Source organism: Squalius cephalus (assembly GCF_949319135.1).
Source record: "Squalius cephalus genome assembly, chromosome: 11".
In the NCBI taxonomy this organism is placed as follows: Eukaryota; Metazoa; Chordata; class Actinopteri; order Cypriniformes; family Leuciscidae; genus Squalius; species Squalius cephalus.
Window position 1 is genome coordinate 28,942,999 of NC_137132.1, and position 14,256 is coordinate 28,957,254.

Below are 14,256 nucleotides of genomic sequence, written 5' to 3' on the forward strand. Positions count from 1 at the left end.
TTATTTTTCACTAGCCTAACGTTAATTTGTTAAGTTAGCCTAATTATTAGGAAGGCTAATAGCCTATCTCTCACCCTCTTTCTTCTGGTGTGGATAGTTTTGAGTTACATTTTGACAAAATCTGTCAAGTATTATTATGTTTTTTTGTTTAAGTTATTGTTTAACATGATTCTTTTTTATTATTATTATTTTGGAACAAATTAGGTCTCTGTTTAAGAACGCCGGCTCGCAGCTGCAGGTTCCGCTGCTTTAGAGCACCGCATATATGTTCGGTTTGCCTATAACGTAGTTTAACTGTCTGCCACAAGTTAATCTTGTAATAAAGGTCTCATTGATGAAAAACACGCTGTATTTTTGTATTCATTGCATTTTTGAATTATAGAAGTTAAATAATTTTATTATAAAAATATTGATTAATGATTAATCGATAGTCGATGGTTAATTCTCCCGACGATCGACTAAGAAAATTTAATCGAATGCCCATCCCTACTGCAGACCAACCCATTGTAGATTTGCATCGGGCGCAAGAGTCATTTATCCCGCCAGTATAATAGCAACAGTGCCCAAGACCTGCCCACAAAGTTGCTTGCGTTTCACGCTTGATACTTGCGTTTCAGACCCCGTTTCAGAGTCCCTTGAGTTATTTTACAATATACACTAATTGAAATTGTAGGCGTCTGTGCAATTAAATTGTTTTAAATTGAATGTTAAAAATTCATACTAATGTTCTATTCTGTAACTAATTTTAATATAAATCATACACTGTCAGAATAAAAAAGGTGCATTTTATGGGTGCAACAGCCTGTCACTGGCAGTCCCTTATGAAAATGAACATTACAGTGACCACAGTTCAACTACGCCTAAAATATTTTGTAGATTTCCATGGTTGCCACTACAAGTAAACATTTTAACCATGTGTAAACAAAAAATATATTCTAATAAGTTCCAATTAAGGCGTATTGAATGTTAAAATGCCTTTCAAATATAATGTTAAGTGTGTATCATTACCCATTTTACTCTTAGTAGCTCAATAATTTAAGAAATTTAAAAGTGTAAAAGTTCAGTTTAGAGGTATCGTATCGGTATCTGTATCCGCGATACTGGCCTTGAAAGTATCGTATCGTATCATATCGAAAACAAAACAAGTGGTATCGCCCATCCCTACCAGGACTGAGTGTTCATTTAAAAAAAAAAGTGAGCTGAAATGTGATTGGCTGTGGTGACTGAGACGGTGGGCTGTGATTGGTGGACTCTTACCGTTCACTGAGCTGATGGCTGCAGTTGACCAGGATGTGCATGCAGTGAAGACACACCACACCCATCAGTACCAGACTAACCGGACCGAGCTTGAGGAAAAACAGAGAACCATGTTCAGTCTAATGCGGTTTAGACACTTTTAAAGCACATCAACCGTTTTAAAAGATATTATCTGTTTTTAGTGACCAAATGTAATGTCTTCCAGAGCAATAAAGCTTTATCGCTCTCATTCTCTCTCAACATGAACTTTGCCTACATACTGTACTAAAGCTTTATGACAGCAATAAAATGTGTGGACTGACATTCTTACAAACCAATTTGGCCGTCAGCACAGTCACACAGTTTAGTTTGTAAACCAGTCCGACTAGTTTTTTTAATCTGTCCACCCATTAAACAGTCAGTATCAGGATATGATGGTGAAAACAAACAAAGCCAATTACAGGGGCAATAAAGCCGCAATTGTATTTTTTTTGGCATCAACAAATGCATTTAAATGCTCCCTAAAGCATTTCATGTTTTTACAGTCTGCAAGTCAGTTTTCATGGCGTACTTCGAATGATCTGGTTTTACTAACAGTCTGAAGCTTCAGATTCAGGCTCAGTTTGAGAAGAAGCAAAGAAATGGTCTGTATGTAACAGAAACTGGAAAATCATTCACGCGCCTTCACAGAAGCAGCGGAGATGCTACGTACCAGTATCCCAGCATTCTTCACCGCCAGAGGAAGCCCAAGCAACCCTGTGCCGATGTTCCCCTTCAAAAGATGCAGCAGGGTTTGAGTAAACCTGAAGAGTAGAGAAAACACATCCACACCAGTGTGGTTATTTCAGGCAGACAGATGTCAGAAATTATGGTATAACATACATTATGTAATATGAGAGTATGCTGTTTATATATACACATACACACACATTTTTTGTTACAGACAAAATTACTGTTTGCAAACAAACACCTGATGAGTGTCAACCCAAAACTACAAAAGTAACCCTGACTGTGACTCACGTGATTCCTCGCGGCAGATGCTCTGAATCTTCATCCACGTCTACATCCTCTTCCTCTCCTCCTGCTTCCTCCATCAGAGGGGTCATCACCTCCATGTCTGCTCAGGATCATATTTAATACAACCACAGAGTTATCAAATGCACTGGTAAGATCTTATGCAGTAATAATAATCATGCGTTTTATTTATAAAGTGCTTTTTTGGTATCAACATGAAGCTGATTAAACGTTAGGTTTTGGGAAGGAACTGCAGGGGTTCATAAATTGATGAAAAGCTATTAAATAATTAAATCTTAATCATTTTAAATAAATGGAGTGATTTTGTCAAAATAAAACACTAACAAAAAGATAAAATATTGTATTTGTTTCTGCTGTGTGGCCTCTCAATTTTCCATGTAATTTTAGTCACCTAACTAGTGGCCTTTCTCTGAGTGTAATAACGTACAGTATATAAGCAATAGGTTTTTTCAGAACTTAAAATTAAATAGATCAAAAATAATAAGCAGAATCAGTGAATTATGAATAATTTACTGCCATTTTGGGAATATTAAGTAATCATGTAATCATTAAAAAGTAATTGTAGTCTGTTTATGAGTATTTTAAAACGTAATATAATTTAATTACAATTACTTCATTTTTGGAATCTGATTACGTAATCCAGATTGCATGTAATCAGTTACTACCCAGCAATACATAAATACACATACATATAATATATTTATACACACACTTTTTTTTTTATTAATGGCCTAATTAAAATGGATCTAGTTCATGAATTTAAAAAAGGCCTGCTTAGAAAAACAGCAGCCTGATGCTTTATTCAGTTAATAAAGAAACACACAAACAGCATAAAATAGTCTGTACACTCAGTGTCATGTGGACGGCCTATCTATCTATCTATCTATCTATCTATCTATCCATTAATATATATTTTTATATAAAATGAAGACCAAATTTGCGGTGTGTCTCTTTGTGTTTCTCTTCTGGATGATACTGATTTAAATGCACTAACATAAAAAGTATCACAATAACACACACACACACAAAGGTGCTGCATACAATTACTTGATAGTGGTAAGTTTCTGTTAGATTAAACTTAGGTTAACGTTTCTGTATTAGATGTAGAGAGATTAAACCAATGCATCAAGCAGAGACAGAAAGAGACGGCGACACACAGATGGTTCAGTGTCATCTGTGGTGTAACACACACATCATTACCTAGTTGTTCAGCTGAGACCATCTTCTGCTGCTCATCTGGAGGATGTTTATCCACACACGCTGAAGCTGATTATCTTACGGCCACGTATCGTGTGCTGACGATGAATCAGCTGTAGACCCAATAAAAATGCAATGACAGACATTCATTAGACTCAAAAGAATAAGTAAACATGATAGACAAAAACTCAAAACACTAAATGTATCTGTTGTTACACACTATAGTGACCTTTGTCAATGTCATGCTGAAATTATATTAAAAACTATAAATGTCAAAACAATATGTAGTTAAGCAGCCAAGAGCATATTAATATTTAGCATACTATGCAGACTTCCAGACTTATGTTTGGACACACACACCTATTATTTACCATGACTATAAATTATAGATAAGTATTATACAAACAATAATAGGCAACATGCAAAATATGCAATACATATGTGTAACATTTGTTTACAGAATTGTTTTAATAGAATAAATGTATAATATATATATATATATATATATATATATATATATATATATATATATATATATATATATATACACACACACACACACCGTTATATAGGCCTATATATATATATATATATATATATATATATATATATATATATATATATATATATATACACACACACCGTTATATAGGCCTATATATATATATATATATATATATATATATATATATATATATATATATATTTGTTTTTTTTTTTTTTTATATATAGCCTATACACATACACGAACATATATACACACACATTACATTAAACCTATACTTTATACTATAACTTACTATACTTTATAACGATATACAATAATATATCTGCTCAACAATAACTTTATATTTTACAAATAAAACAATATAAAGAGCTAAGTGTTGATGATGTCGTGCATTTTAAGCAGTTTAAAGTGATGAGTTGTGTAGTGGAAGTGGAGGCGACTCACCGAAGGAGCGCAGAAATCTCAGCCGCTCCTCTGTTGCTCTCTCCGGCTTCAAACGCGACCATCACCGGCCCTGTGCTGGATCCGGGATCCCGGTGTCCGCTCCGAACAGCCCGCGACACGACGACTCAAGCCAACAGTGATGACATGCCATTGGAAAAGAGATACCCGTCAGTGAAGATGAGCCCTGGTGGAGATTTCTTTCACACGGACGGTGAACATCATCGCAGGATCTCACACACAAACTGTGCCGTGAACGTCACCGTCGTCACGACTGTGCAACTCCTTAAAGGGGCCGCGACTCAAATCACGGACAATGGTGACGGCCAGGACTCGAGTTTGACTAGTAGTTAGCTTTAGCAGTTAGTACACAATAATACAGGCTACATTTCTTCCCCAAAATACAAACTTGAAATATGTAAGTATGGTATATATTATTGTAGATGTTTCACTAGAGGTTGATTGTATAGGATGCCTGTTGAGAGCTATGATATTTATGATAACAAAATCATAAATAGCTAAACAAAAATCTTTACATTTTTCTATGCATAATAATTCAATACTTGCTGCTTTCTTTTGATACTTATACTCTGTATCAATACAGTGGACAATACTAATGAATATGGGCCAGCTACATAATTTAGATTTCATGAGCAAATTCCCAAAAGGTGCATTTTTCTTTAAATCAAATTGTTATAAACTCTCTGCTAAATTTGGTACTACTAAAGTTCTCTTCTGGCAAGCAGAGAATTTTTTTTGTTTGCTTAATGTAGCCAGAAGACATGACCTGGGCTGCGTCCAAAATCTCATACTTAGCCTACTTGCGGCCGCCAAAACAGTATGTTCTAGTATAGATGTGTGTATGTAATGTGGACGTACTACATTCGCCATGTTGTCATTATCATGTGACCAACCAGCGTCAGTTACTGTCGCTTCACTCACTCATTCACAAATTCTGTCCAGTGGCCTCATGGGATAGTAAAGTGTCCATAGTATGCACACTTCAGAATCTCACCGGAAGTAGGTCATCCGGGTCATTTTCGCCTACTCTTTTATGAGTACTGTGAATTCGACGTACTACTATTGTCATAAACTGTTTTTCAGCTACTAGTTAAGCCTGCAATTTCAGATGTAGCCATAGTTTAGTGCAGTTTACTGTCTACGGAGCCTTTTTTCCCAAAAAAAAAAACCTGCAAAGTTTTGTGGGGAAAACCAATACTTTTGCGTGAGAACCCGAAAGGTTTTGAGAGCGGATGCAGAGTTTCTCGGGGGAACGAAATACTTTTGCGAGAGAGAGCTGTTTTAAATTGTAATAATATTTCACAATATTACTGATTTTTGTTGTTGTATTTTTAATCAAATAAATTCAGCCTTGGTGAGCAGAAGAGACTTGCATTGGAGGAATACATTGATGTATTCATCATTTTTCCTGGCCATTAAAGAAGAGGTCTTTTACAAAATAGCTGGTAAGATCACTTCAAATGCAGCCTATTAAGATTAATCTTATGTTAAAGATCTTAAAGTTGCATAACAATGTTTTGACATTTCCTAGGGTCAATGGTGCAATAGATTTGCACACATATCGCAATGTCTGCAGCCCTGAGCATGAGGCTGATTCTGTGAATAGAAAATCCACTCACTCCCCCAATGTTCAGGTACAGTCCAAGATGCCCTCTCATTTCTCGTTAACTGATTACACTCTTATCAAATATGATTTTTTTTTCCTATGGTCATGTTTTACTATACATGACTCCAGAATTTTACAGGAGTCTGTGTTAGGTCAGCGCTTTGACGAAGGTTTGGGAAGAAAAAGAAAAACCCACACATACTTACAATGGAACTATATTGTAGACTTCTATCATTTCTTTTATGCTTATTGACAGGGATGTTTGATGGCATGTTGGTTGGAGACAGAGGTTATCCATGTCACCGATTTTTAATGACCCCCTACCCTGACCCTGACCCTGACGCAAGGCCCCATGCAGCAGCAATACAACATCTCCACAGCAAAACCAGGGTCAGAATCGAGAATACCTTTGGCATTCTGAAGGCTCCATTTAATTGTCAGCATGGCCTGAGGGCATCACCACAGAGAGCATACCAGATAGTGGCTGCATGTGCAATACTGCACAAAATGGCCACTATAAGAAAAGAGCAAGTGCCACCAACCCCCCGCTGATGAAACTGACCCCATTACGATGGACTTTCCAGCTGGCAGAGCACTCAGAATCGCAATAACAGCACAGTATTTCAGTTGATTTCTAATAAAAAAGAACAGTAAACATACTTGGGCATCCCAGTGTTTTGATCTTCATGACTTCACATCCCATCTTCCGGTATTCCAACTCCTCAAGCTGTAGTTTCAGCTTCTTCTGTTTATTTTTTTATTTATTTTTATCTTATAGTCCAGCTCCAGATTTCTTTTGTAGAGGGATCTGATCTACACCTAAAGTAGAAACAGACTGGTTATAATTTTATTGTATACAGTTGGAAGCTGTGATGAAGAGGGTTCATGTAGAGGATGCAGTTGTGAGAAGTCCTATAATACAATAGACATCAGAAACCTTTTCTTCTTCATTAATATATGTTCTAACAAAGCACATTTACCTCTGCAGCTGTCTCTGAGCAAACTGATAGTGTCTCCTCATCACAAGCTTCCCCCTATTAACCAAATAAGGCCATGCAATAAACGCAATGGCAATAGCATGTTGTCATCTCTGTATGAGACTCTGTAGGTGTGTGTGCTGGCTCTGACAAGGTAATTGAACTTCCCCCAGATGAAAAACACATTAAGGCATAAGTGCTTGTATTTTAGAGTTAAGTTTTAAAAAGGATCAAATGTTTATGCACACATACCCTGTGTAAGTGTAGCCCGTTCGGAGGAGCCAGCACCTGCTGAGGATGCACTGCCTTCGATGCCATCCATGATGGGTCGACCCTGGTTAGTTACTGGACTGGGCCAACTCCTCTGCAACAGTGTATTTTTGAGGAGGTGGCCCTCCCCTCTTTTTCTCTTTCACACTTTTTTCTCTTGGCTACAGAGGATACACTTTATTATAGTATGCACACAAGAACAATAAAAACCATATTGCAATTATTAATGATGTTTTTGTATTTGAACAATGTTTTTGCATTTCATTTTTATCTGCGCCAAAGATCTTATGGCGTTCGGGTTGCATCCAAGTATAAAATAATTAGTTAAAATCTTTTTTTCTTTTACCTTCACTTTTAAGTATTTCTGAACAAAGATTTGTAATTTTTATATGAAATATACTCATTTCATATTCAAATATGAAATTTTGTTATGAGTTTTCAGTTTTATGCTCGTCGTTGTGAGCCTATAAAAATTACTGTGTAAAAACTTACGCATTTACACAATCAGCTATTTTCTGCCAGCAATTCTATAGCTTTGGCCGCTGCAATGGTGTTTCTTCATAATAATTTATTGTTCTTCAACTGAAAAATAGGCACACCTGAACGCTCACGGCAAAGGTGTGGCTTTTATTTGCACGCGCATGATAATTAATCATTGATTCAGGGTTTAAACCTGGGTTGAGAGAGAAAGTTGATAACCAGCGTCAGTTTAGATTTGTTTGGTTTTGTCAACCTGAAACTTACAGTAGGAGCTAAACTCTGGGTTGAAGACCTATACACCAGGGGTGTCCAACCCTGCTCCTGGAGGGCCACAAAGTTTAGCTCCAACCCCAATTACACTCACCTGAACCAGCTCATCAAGGGCTGAATCCGAAATCGCCCCCTTAACCCTCAATGACTATTCCCTACGTTAGTACACTAAGTTAAAAAGTTCCAGAGATGGAAAGTAACTGATTACAAATACTTTCGTTAAGGTCCTTGAGTAGATTTTTCGATTTTTTTCTACTTTGAGTATAATTAAACTGTGGTACTTTTACTTGAGTAGAATAAAAATGAAGTATTCAACTTCGCTACATTTATTTTTCACCAAAAGTACAAAGTACTTTGACAAGGTGCCGACGGACGGAGCAACAGGACGAGCTGACATGTGACAGGCACTTTTCAAACTACTGCGGTGGGTGGAGCCCTGCGCTTCAGCCAATCACAGACAGGTCTGATACGCTTCAGCCAATAACAGATAGGTCTAACTCGGGTGCAAAACCAATCAAAACTTCCAGTTCGGCTGGGGGGCGGGGCGTTCAAACCGCGTATTATTGACATTCAATCACTGGCGCTCATGTTTTGAATCAGTATCGCTAACGTTTCAATATTTTAGTGAATGTAAGTGTTAGTGAGCTATGCTCATATATTTAATTATTATTTTAATTATGGCAATTCCTGAAATGGGTCCCATTGTTTATACCAGAGCACTGAGCAGTTGAAGTAAATAAGAAACTCGGATCATAACATGGACGCAGTTATTGCATGGACGGAGCAAGAACAATGTAAGAATCTTAAAAAAACATGGACACAGTTCAATTGACCTTTCGCCGAGCCCCGCCCCCCTTAGTTACTGTTGCTACGTCCGACAAACAAATGGTCAAACACGACCAGCGCGACAGATTGCCATTGCGGAAAGAGGTATACCTGTGCGTGTCAGTGACCATTTTTGGAGCAATACCTCCGCGATATCCTCCAGATCGAGACAAAAGGGGTTACAGTATGCAGTGGAGGGATATATTCAAAATATAAAAATACGCAATGAAGGAGACACGACTACTATCTACGTCTCTATCGAGGCTAATGCTTACCGGTGTTCATACACAGCATTTGTGATATGACAAAGAACGAGGAATCAAGTGTTTAAAAGCATTGAAAGACACTTACTGTTGTGTTTTTGTGTGAAAGAAAAAACTCTCTGAAAATAAAAGTGCTGTCAGCAATAATTTCTTATGTGTGTTTTTTTCGCATAACACAATGACTAACATTTTAAATGCTGCAAAACACATGGGAGTTAACGTATATTCCCGATGCTGTAGTTTATTTGATCAGTCACTATATCATTAATTTGACTTGCAGGGTGAACTGAAAGCTTTTACAATCTTTTAGCTATAACTTATATCATTGACAAAAGTATGTGGTGCATTTTCTTCCAAAAATGATTTTCTTTCTCAAATTCATGCTTCAAGTTGACAAAGCACAATAAACGAAATCACACAATAACTGTTTAACCAGACATAGCCTTAATTTGCTTCTAAATAACTTTCCTTGATTGTCTTTCATAATGCACTTACCATGTATTAGGGGGGCAACGGATCACAAAAATCGCGGTTGAGACCATAATATTTATTAGTGGGGCAACGGATCATAAAACTCGCGGTTCAGACAATATTATGTTTTTTGAGTTACAGATAGGATAGTTTTTCAGATCAGAAAAACAAAACAAAAAAAACTTTAAGTAGCCATCGATACCACAGCCAGCAGACGTATTTATGCTTCGTAATGTTCGACACATTTAACTGGGAGTGGGGCCGTCCACACTGTTTGTGTTTTCGGCTTTGGGAATGGAAAGAACACAACTCCTCCAGACAAGCTCTCGGGGTATCTAGTGTCCGATTTACAAACGCCATGGGCGCACGCTTCACCATCTTGCTAATGTTTGTTGGACCTGCTCACATAGTAACGGTTGCTATGATGTGTGATTGGACAATGGCCGTTTTGGGGGAGGGGCCGGCGAAAGGTCAAATTGAACGGTAAAGCTCGTCCTCTTTTTTTTACTGGCACTTTTTTATTCATACTGTTGTACAACTCTGTTTTTTTTATCGGACCTCTCACTTAACCTTCTTTGCTTTCAATTAGGAAATTATTCAAATGAAAACATTAAAATGATCCGGGGGCTGTTCCATAAACCAAGATTAGAGTATAAGCCAGGCTTATTTCGGTTAGTCAGGCTTATTTTTGGTAGATTCGGTTTCATAAAGCAAACTTAAAATAGTTCAAACTCAGTTACCCTGGCAACTTATGCTGGGAAACTAGCCTGGTCCAGGGCAGGCTAACTGTCAGGCTAAGCCTCAGTTGTTACACAGATCCTCTAACACTGACCGACAAGAACACAATGATATTACCACTGACACTCTCTCATACCATTATTGGACTTTATTAACCACTATTAGTCCAAAAATAAATACACAGTATACAGAAAATCAACTTAAATAAGGCTACAATGATAAATTAGACTATATATATATATATATATATATATATATATATATATATATATATATGACTGAATGTTTTGTGCCCAAGATTTAATTAGATTGTTTTAAAGATTTATGAATACATTTCTCTCTGGTTTTGTTTGGCAGCTGTATTACATGTTTATGATTATTAGAAGAACATTAGAACACAATCTAAAAAAAGCTTTTTAAAGCAGAAGTTCAAATCACAAAATTAAAAATAAATAATTACAAAAGCACAGTATAAATTTTAACTGGTAAGATGAATCTGAGCTTAGTAATTGACAGCCTACATTTGATTTACCCCATTACAATAGTCCCTTTACAGTTATTGCTATCATAAAAATACACTTGTAGGTTTAAAATTCTAAATAAGGGACATCTAATGTCCAAATAACAAATATTTTAGCATATATGTATATATATATATATATATATATATATATATATATATATATATATATATATATATATATATATATATATATGAAGACTTCAGATGCAAAAGCCTCTAAGTGTCATTTGAAATTTTCTTCTAAAATGAGTATTCTTATCAAGCTCATATTTAAGTTCAGTAATTTCACTTTAATGACAATTAATAGGTAATTTTCATTGCCATTAAAGTGCAATAAGTGAACATAAACATACAAGCTTGATAAAAATGATCATTCTAGAAGGAAATTTCAGATGGCACTTAGAGGCTTTTGCATCTGAAGTCTTCATATATATATATATATAAAAAATGTACTTTATTGTGTCTTTCAATTCAAACACATTTAACACAATTATACAAATGGACAGTTCCTTTAAAGACATCATATTTTCCCCCAATAAATATTCCTTATTTTTCCTTCTACTTTTTTTCTTTTGTGATAATACCCACCAACACATAGCCTAAAAAACACATGATTAGAACAATAACCAAAAAGTACATAGTTAGACACTTTTACATATGATTTAAGGGGAAAAAGACAAAAAACAATAAATAAATATTAATAAACATTTAACATTCACATATTTATATCAAACTCTTATAATGACACATAATTCCTTTGAGGGTTATATAAAAATGTAGTTAATGTAGGCTAATATATATTCCTTTATTTTATGGAATATTCTTTGATTTTAGAGTTGCACATATCTTTTCAAAATGTATACATTTGCTCTTAATTTCATGTTATCCTCTCCATAATGTACTTTAGAAACTAAATCTAACCACTCATTTAAAACTGGGGATTCTTGCTTTCTCCAAAAAATGATTGCATTAAAAGCTGTAATTCTCAGCATTCTAAATAAGTAGGCCTATATGCCATCTTTATTAAGTAGCATAGGTCCTATACCCAAAACTTTATTTTGTATCTTTATATATTTAGCTTCTTAAAAAAAATCTTCCCTGAATTAGGCTATACTTCTGTTAATTTTTTTTTTATTAGAAGTAGCCTATAAAATATATGAGTGTAATGAGCTAGAAGTTCACTGCAACTTATCCAACATCCTAAAGATAAATTATTATAATTAGAAGATATTTCTGGTGTTATGAAATATCGCATATTCATTTTCCAAGCAAAATTTATATTTTAGTCAGAATTATTGCGCTCCTATATGACGCGCATGCGCGCAGCAGCGCTCGTTCAATATGAAGATTAACAGCAAAATGGATATATTTGCATGACTTTCTAACATTTACAGATGGAGAATATAACTGTAAAATGTAAGTTTTGCACTGAGGAAAAAAAAAAAAAACATGTCACAAACACATAAAACAGCACAAAATATACGCTGTTTGATGGTGGATCGATTTGATCTATGATCGACCTCTAGGGCTGCTTCAGAAACGCGTGCACACGCAATTATCTAGACTAGATAAACCAGAATCAAATTAGTGAGATTGTGTGAACTTCGATTACCTTTTATGGAACCACTTTAGCCCCAACTTATTTGTTAGGCTCATTCAAGTCCGGTTTTGGAGTTTAATCCCCGCTTTTCTAAGCGTCTTTTGGAACAGCCCCCCGGACTTACTTTTCAAAATTAGTAATAAAACAATTGCTCTTGACAACAGGGAAAGCTAGTATGTTTGTTTAGCATACCGTCAAACACTACAATTTATGAGTTTAATATCATGTTTTCTTCCAAAATCACAATACATGTCAGTCGTGTTTGAAATGACTTCTGTGGTTTCATGTTGCTTCTTAACACAGAGTGAGAATATATTATTTTATTAAATTCTATGATAAAGGCTATGTTGATTAGCATTGCATTAAAGGGTTAGTTCACCCAGCCCATGATTTACTCACCCTCAAGTCTCTCCTAGGTGTACATGATGACATTCTTCTTTCAGACGTTATATTAAAAATGTTCTGGCTCTTTCAGGCTTTTTAATGGGAGTGAATGGCTGGAAAACATTTAAAACCCCAAAAAGTGCATCCATTCATGATTAAAAAAAAAAATACTCCACATGGCTCCAGTGGATTAGTAAAGGCCTTCAGAAGCGAAGCCATTGGTTTTCGTGAGAAAAATACCCATATTTATAACTTTATAATCTAAAATAACTAGCTTCCACCAGACGACCATACGCATACTACGCAAATTGACTTGCGCCACAAGAGTAACCAGTAACGCATGTATGAAGTAGGATGTAGGAGTATCGTAAGCTTAGACGCCTCTCGCGGTTTAAACAATTAGGGCTGGGCAACAAACTGAAGCTCCTCTTCTATTATATAGAAATCCTCTGACATTTCTCTTCAAAATTGCTAATTCGCGACCAGGGTTTTGTCTTGCTCTTTCCTCTTAGCTTACGCGTTCATTATTACGTTGTGCGTCGGGTCAGGGGTTAGTCTTCAACTGTAAATCGAATCGATGCCTAGTCCATCTTTCGGAAGCTAGTGATTATAGTTTATAAAGTTTTAAATATGGGTATTTTCCTTACACAAACACATGGCTTCACTTCAGAAGGCTTTTATTAACCCCCTGGAGTAAAAGTGGAGCTCTTTTATCATGGATGGATGCACTGTTTTGGGCTTCAAACTTTCTCCAGCCATTCACTACCATTATAAAGCTTGGAAGAGCCAGGACATTTTTTAGTATAACTCTGATTGTATTTGTCTGAAAGAAGAAAGTCATATACACCTAGGATGGCACCAGGGTGAGTAAATCATGGGCTAATTTTCCTTTTTGGGTGAACTGTCCCTTTAAAGACATACATAATTCTTATGAAAATACCTGAGATAGCTTGATGAACACAGATATATTATCGTTATCATCTGTTTGTCTTCATGTTTTATCAGTCAAAAAATGTCTCTATTTGCATGTTATTATATCCATATAAGGCATTTCCTGAAACGTCATAAGTTTAATACTTCTATGGATCTCACTTGTGGACTTTCTGCGCGAGGGATGAATCCGTACTGGGCTTCCAGTATGAATGAAACAGATGACATGAGAGTGTTTAGCGCTCCATATCGCCATCATCTCCCCATTTGAGGTAAAAATAGAAAAATACTGAAGTTTGTAACGTAGTTACTTGAGTAGTTTTTAAGCAAACTACTTATTTACTCTTGAGTCATATTATTTTTCAGTACTTGTACTTAAGTAAATTATTACTTAAGTAGCAATACTTTTACTCAAGTACAAGTTTTTAGTACTCTTTCCATCACTGAACAGTTCACAGGAAGGAGTGAATGAAAACGAGTG

At 35.7% G+C, this 14,256-nt stretch overlaps 1 protein-coding gene and 2 long non-coding RNA genes across 3 annotated transcripts in view; 1 reads left to right on the top strand and 2 right to left on the bottom strand.

Moving 5' to 3' along the window:
• slc36a4 (solute carrier family 36 member 4) overlaps positions 1-4,690 on the bottom strand; it is a 33,197-nt gene extending 28,507 nt beyond the window's left edge. The window contains exons 1-5 of the mRNA XM_079885841.1: positions 4,421-4,690; positions 3,472-3,581; positions 2,257-2,353; positions 1,949-2,039; positions 1,258-1,346 (exon numbers count right to left, since the gene is read on the bottom strand). Of these exons, the coding sequence (XP_079741967.1) occupies positions 1,258-1,346; positions 1,949-2,039; positions 2,257-2,353; positions 3,472-3,493 (299 nt within the window). The 5' untranslated portion in view covers positions 3,494-3,581; positions 4,421-4,690. The remainder of the gene's footprint in view (positions 1-1,257; positions 1,347-1,948; positions 2,040-2,256; positions 2,354-3,471; positions 3,582-4,420) is intronic.
• Positions 4,691-4,716: 26 nt separating this feature from the next.
• Positions 4,717-7,516, top strand: LOC307166992. The gene is made up of 4 exons (XR_013822722.1): positions 4,717-4,835; positions 5,788-5,883; positions 5,970-6,072; positions 6,301-7,516. It is a non-coding gene; the product is annotated as an uncharacterized lncRNA (long non-coding RNA).
• LOC307166990 lies at positions 7,024-7,984 on the bottom strand. Its single transcript, XR_013822721.1, has 3 exons — positions 7,784-7,984; positions 7,274-7,452; positions 7,024-7,078 (listed from the first exon to the last, which is right to left on the bottom strand). It is a non-coding gene; the product is annotated as an uncharacterized lncRNA (long non-coding RNA).
• Between the last annotated feature and the right edge of the window lie 6,272 nt (positions 7,985-14,256).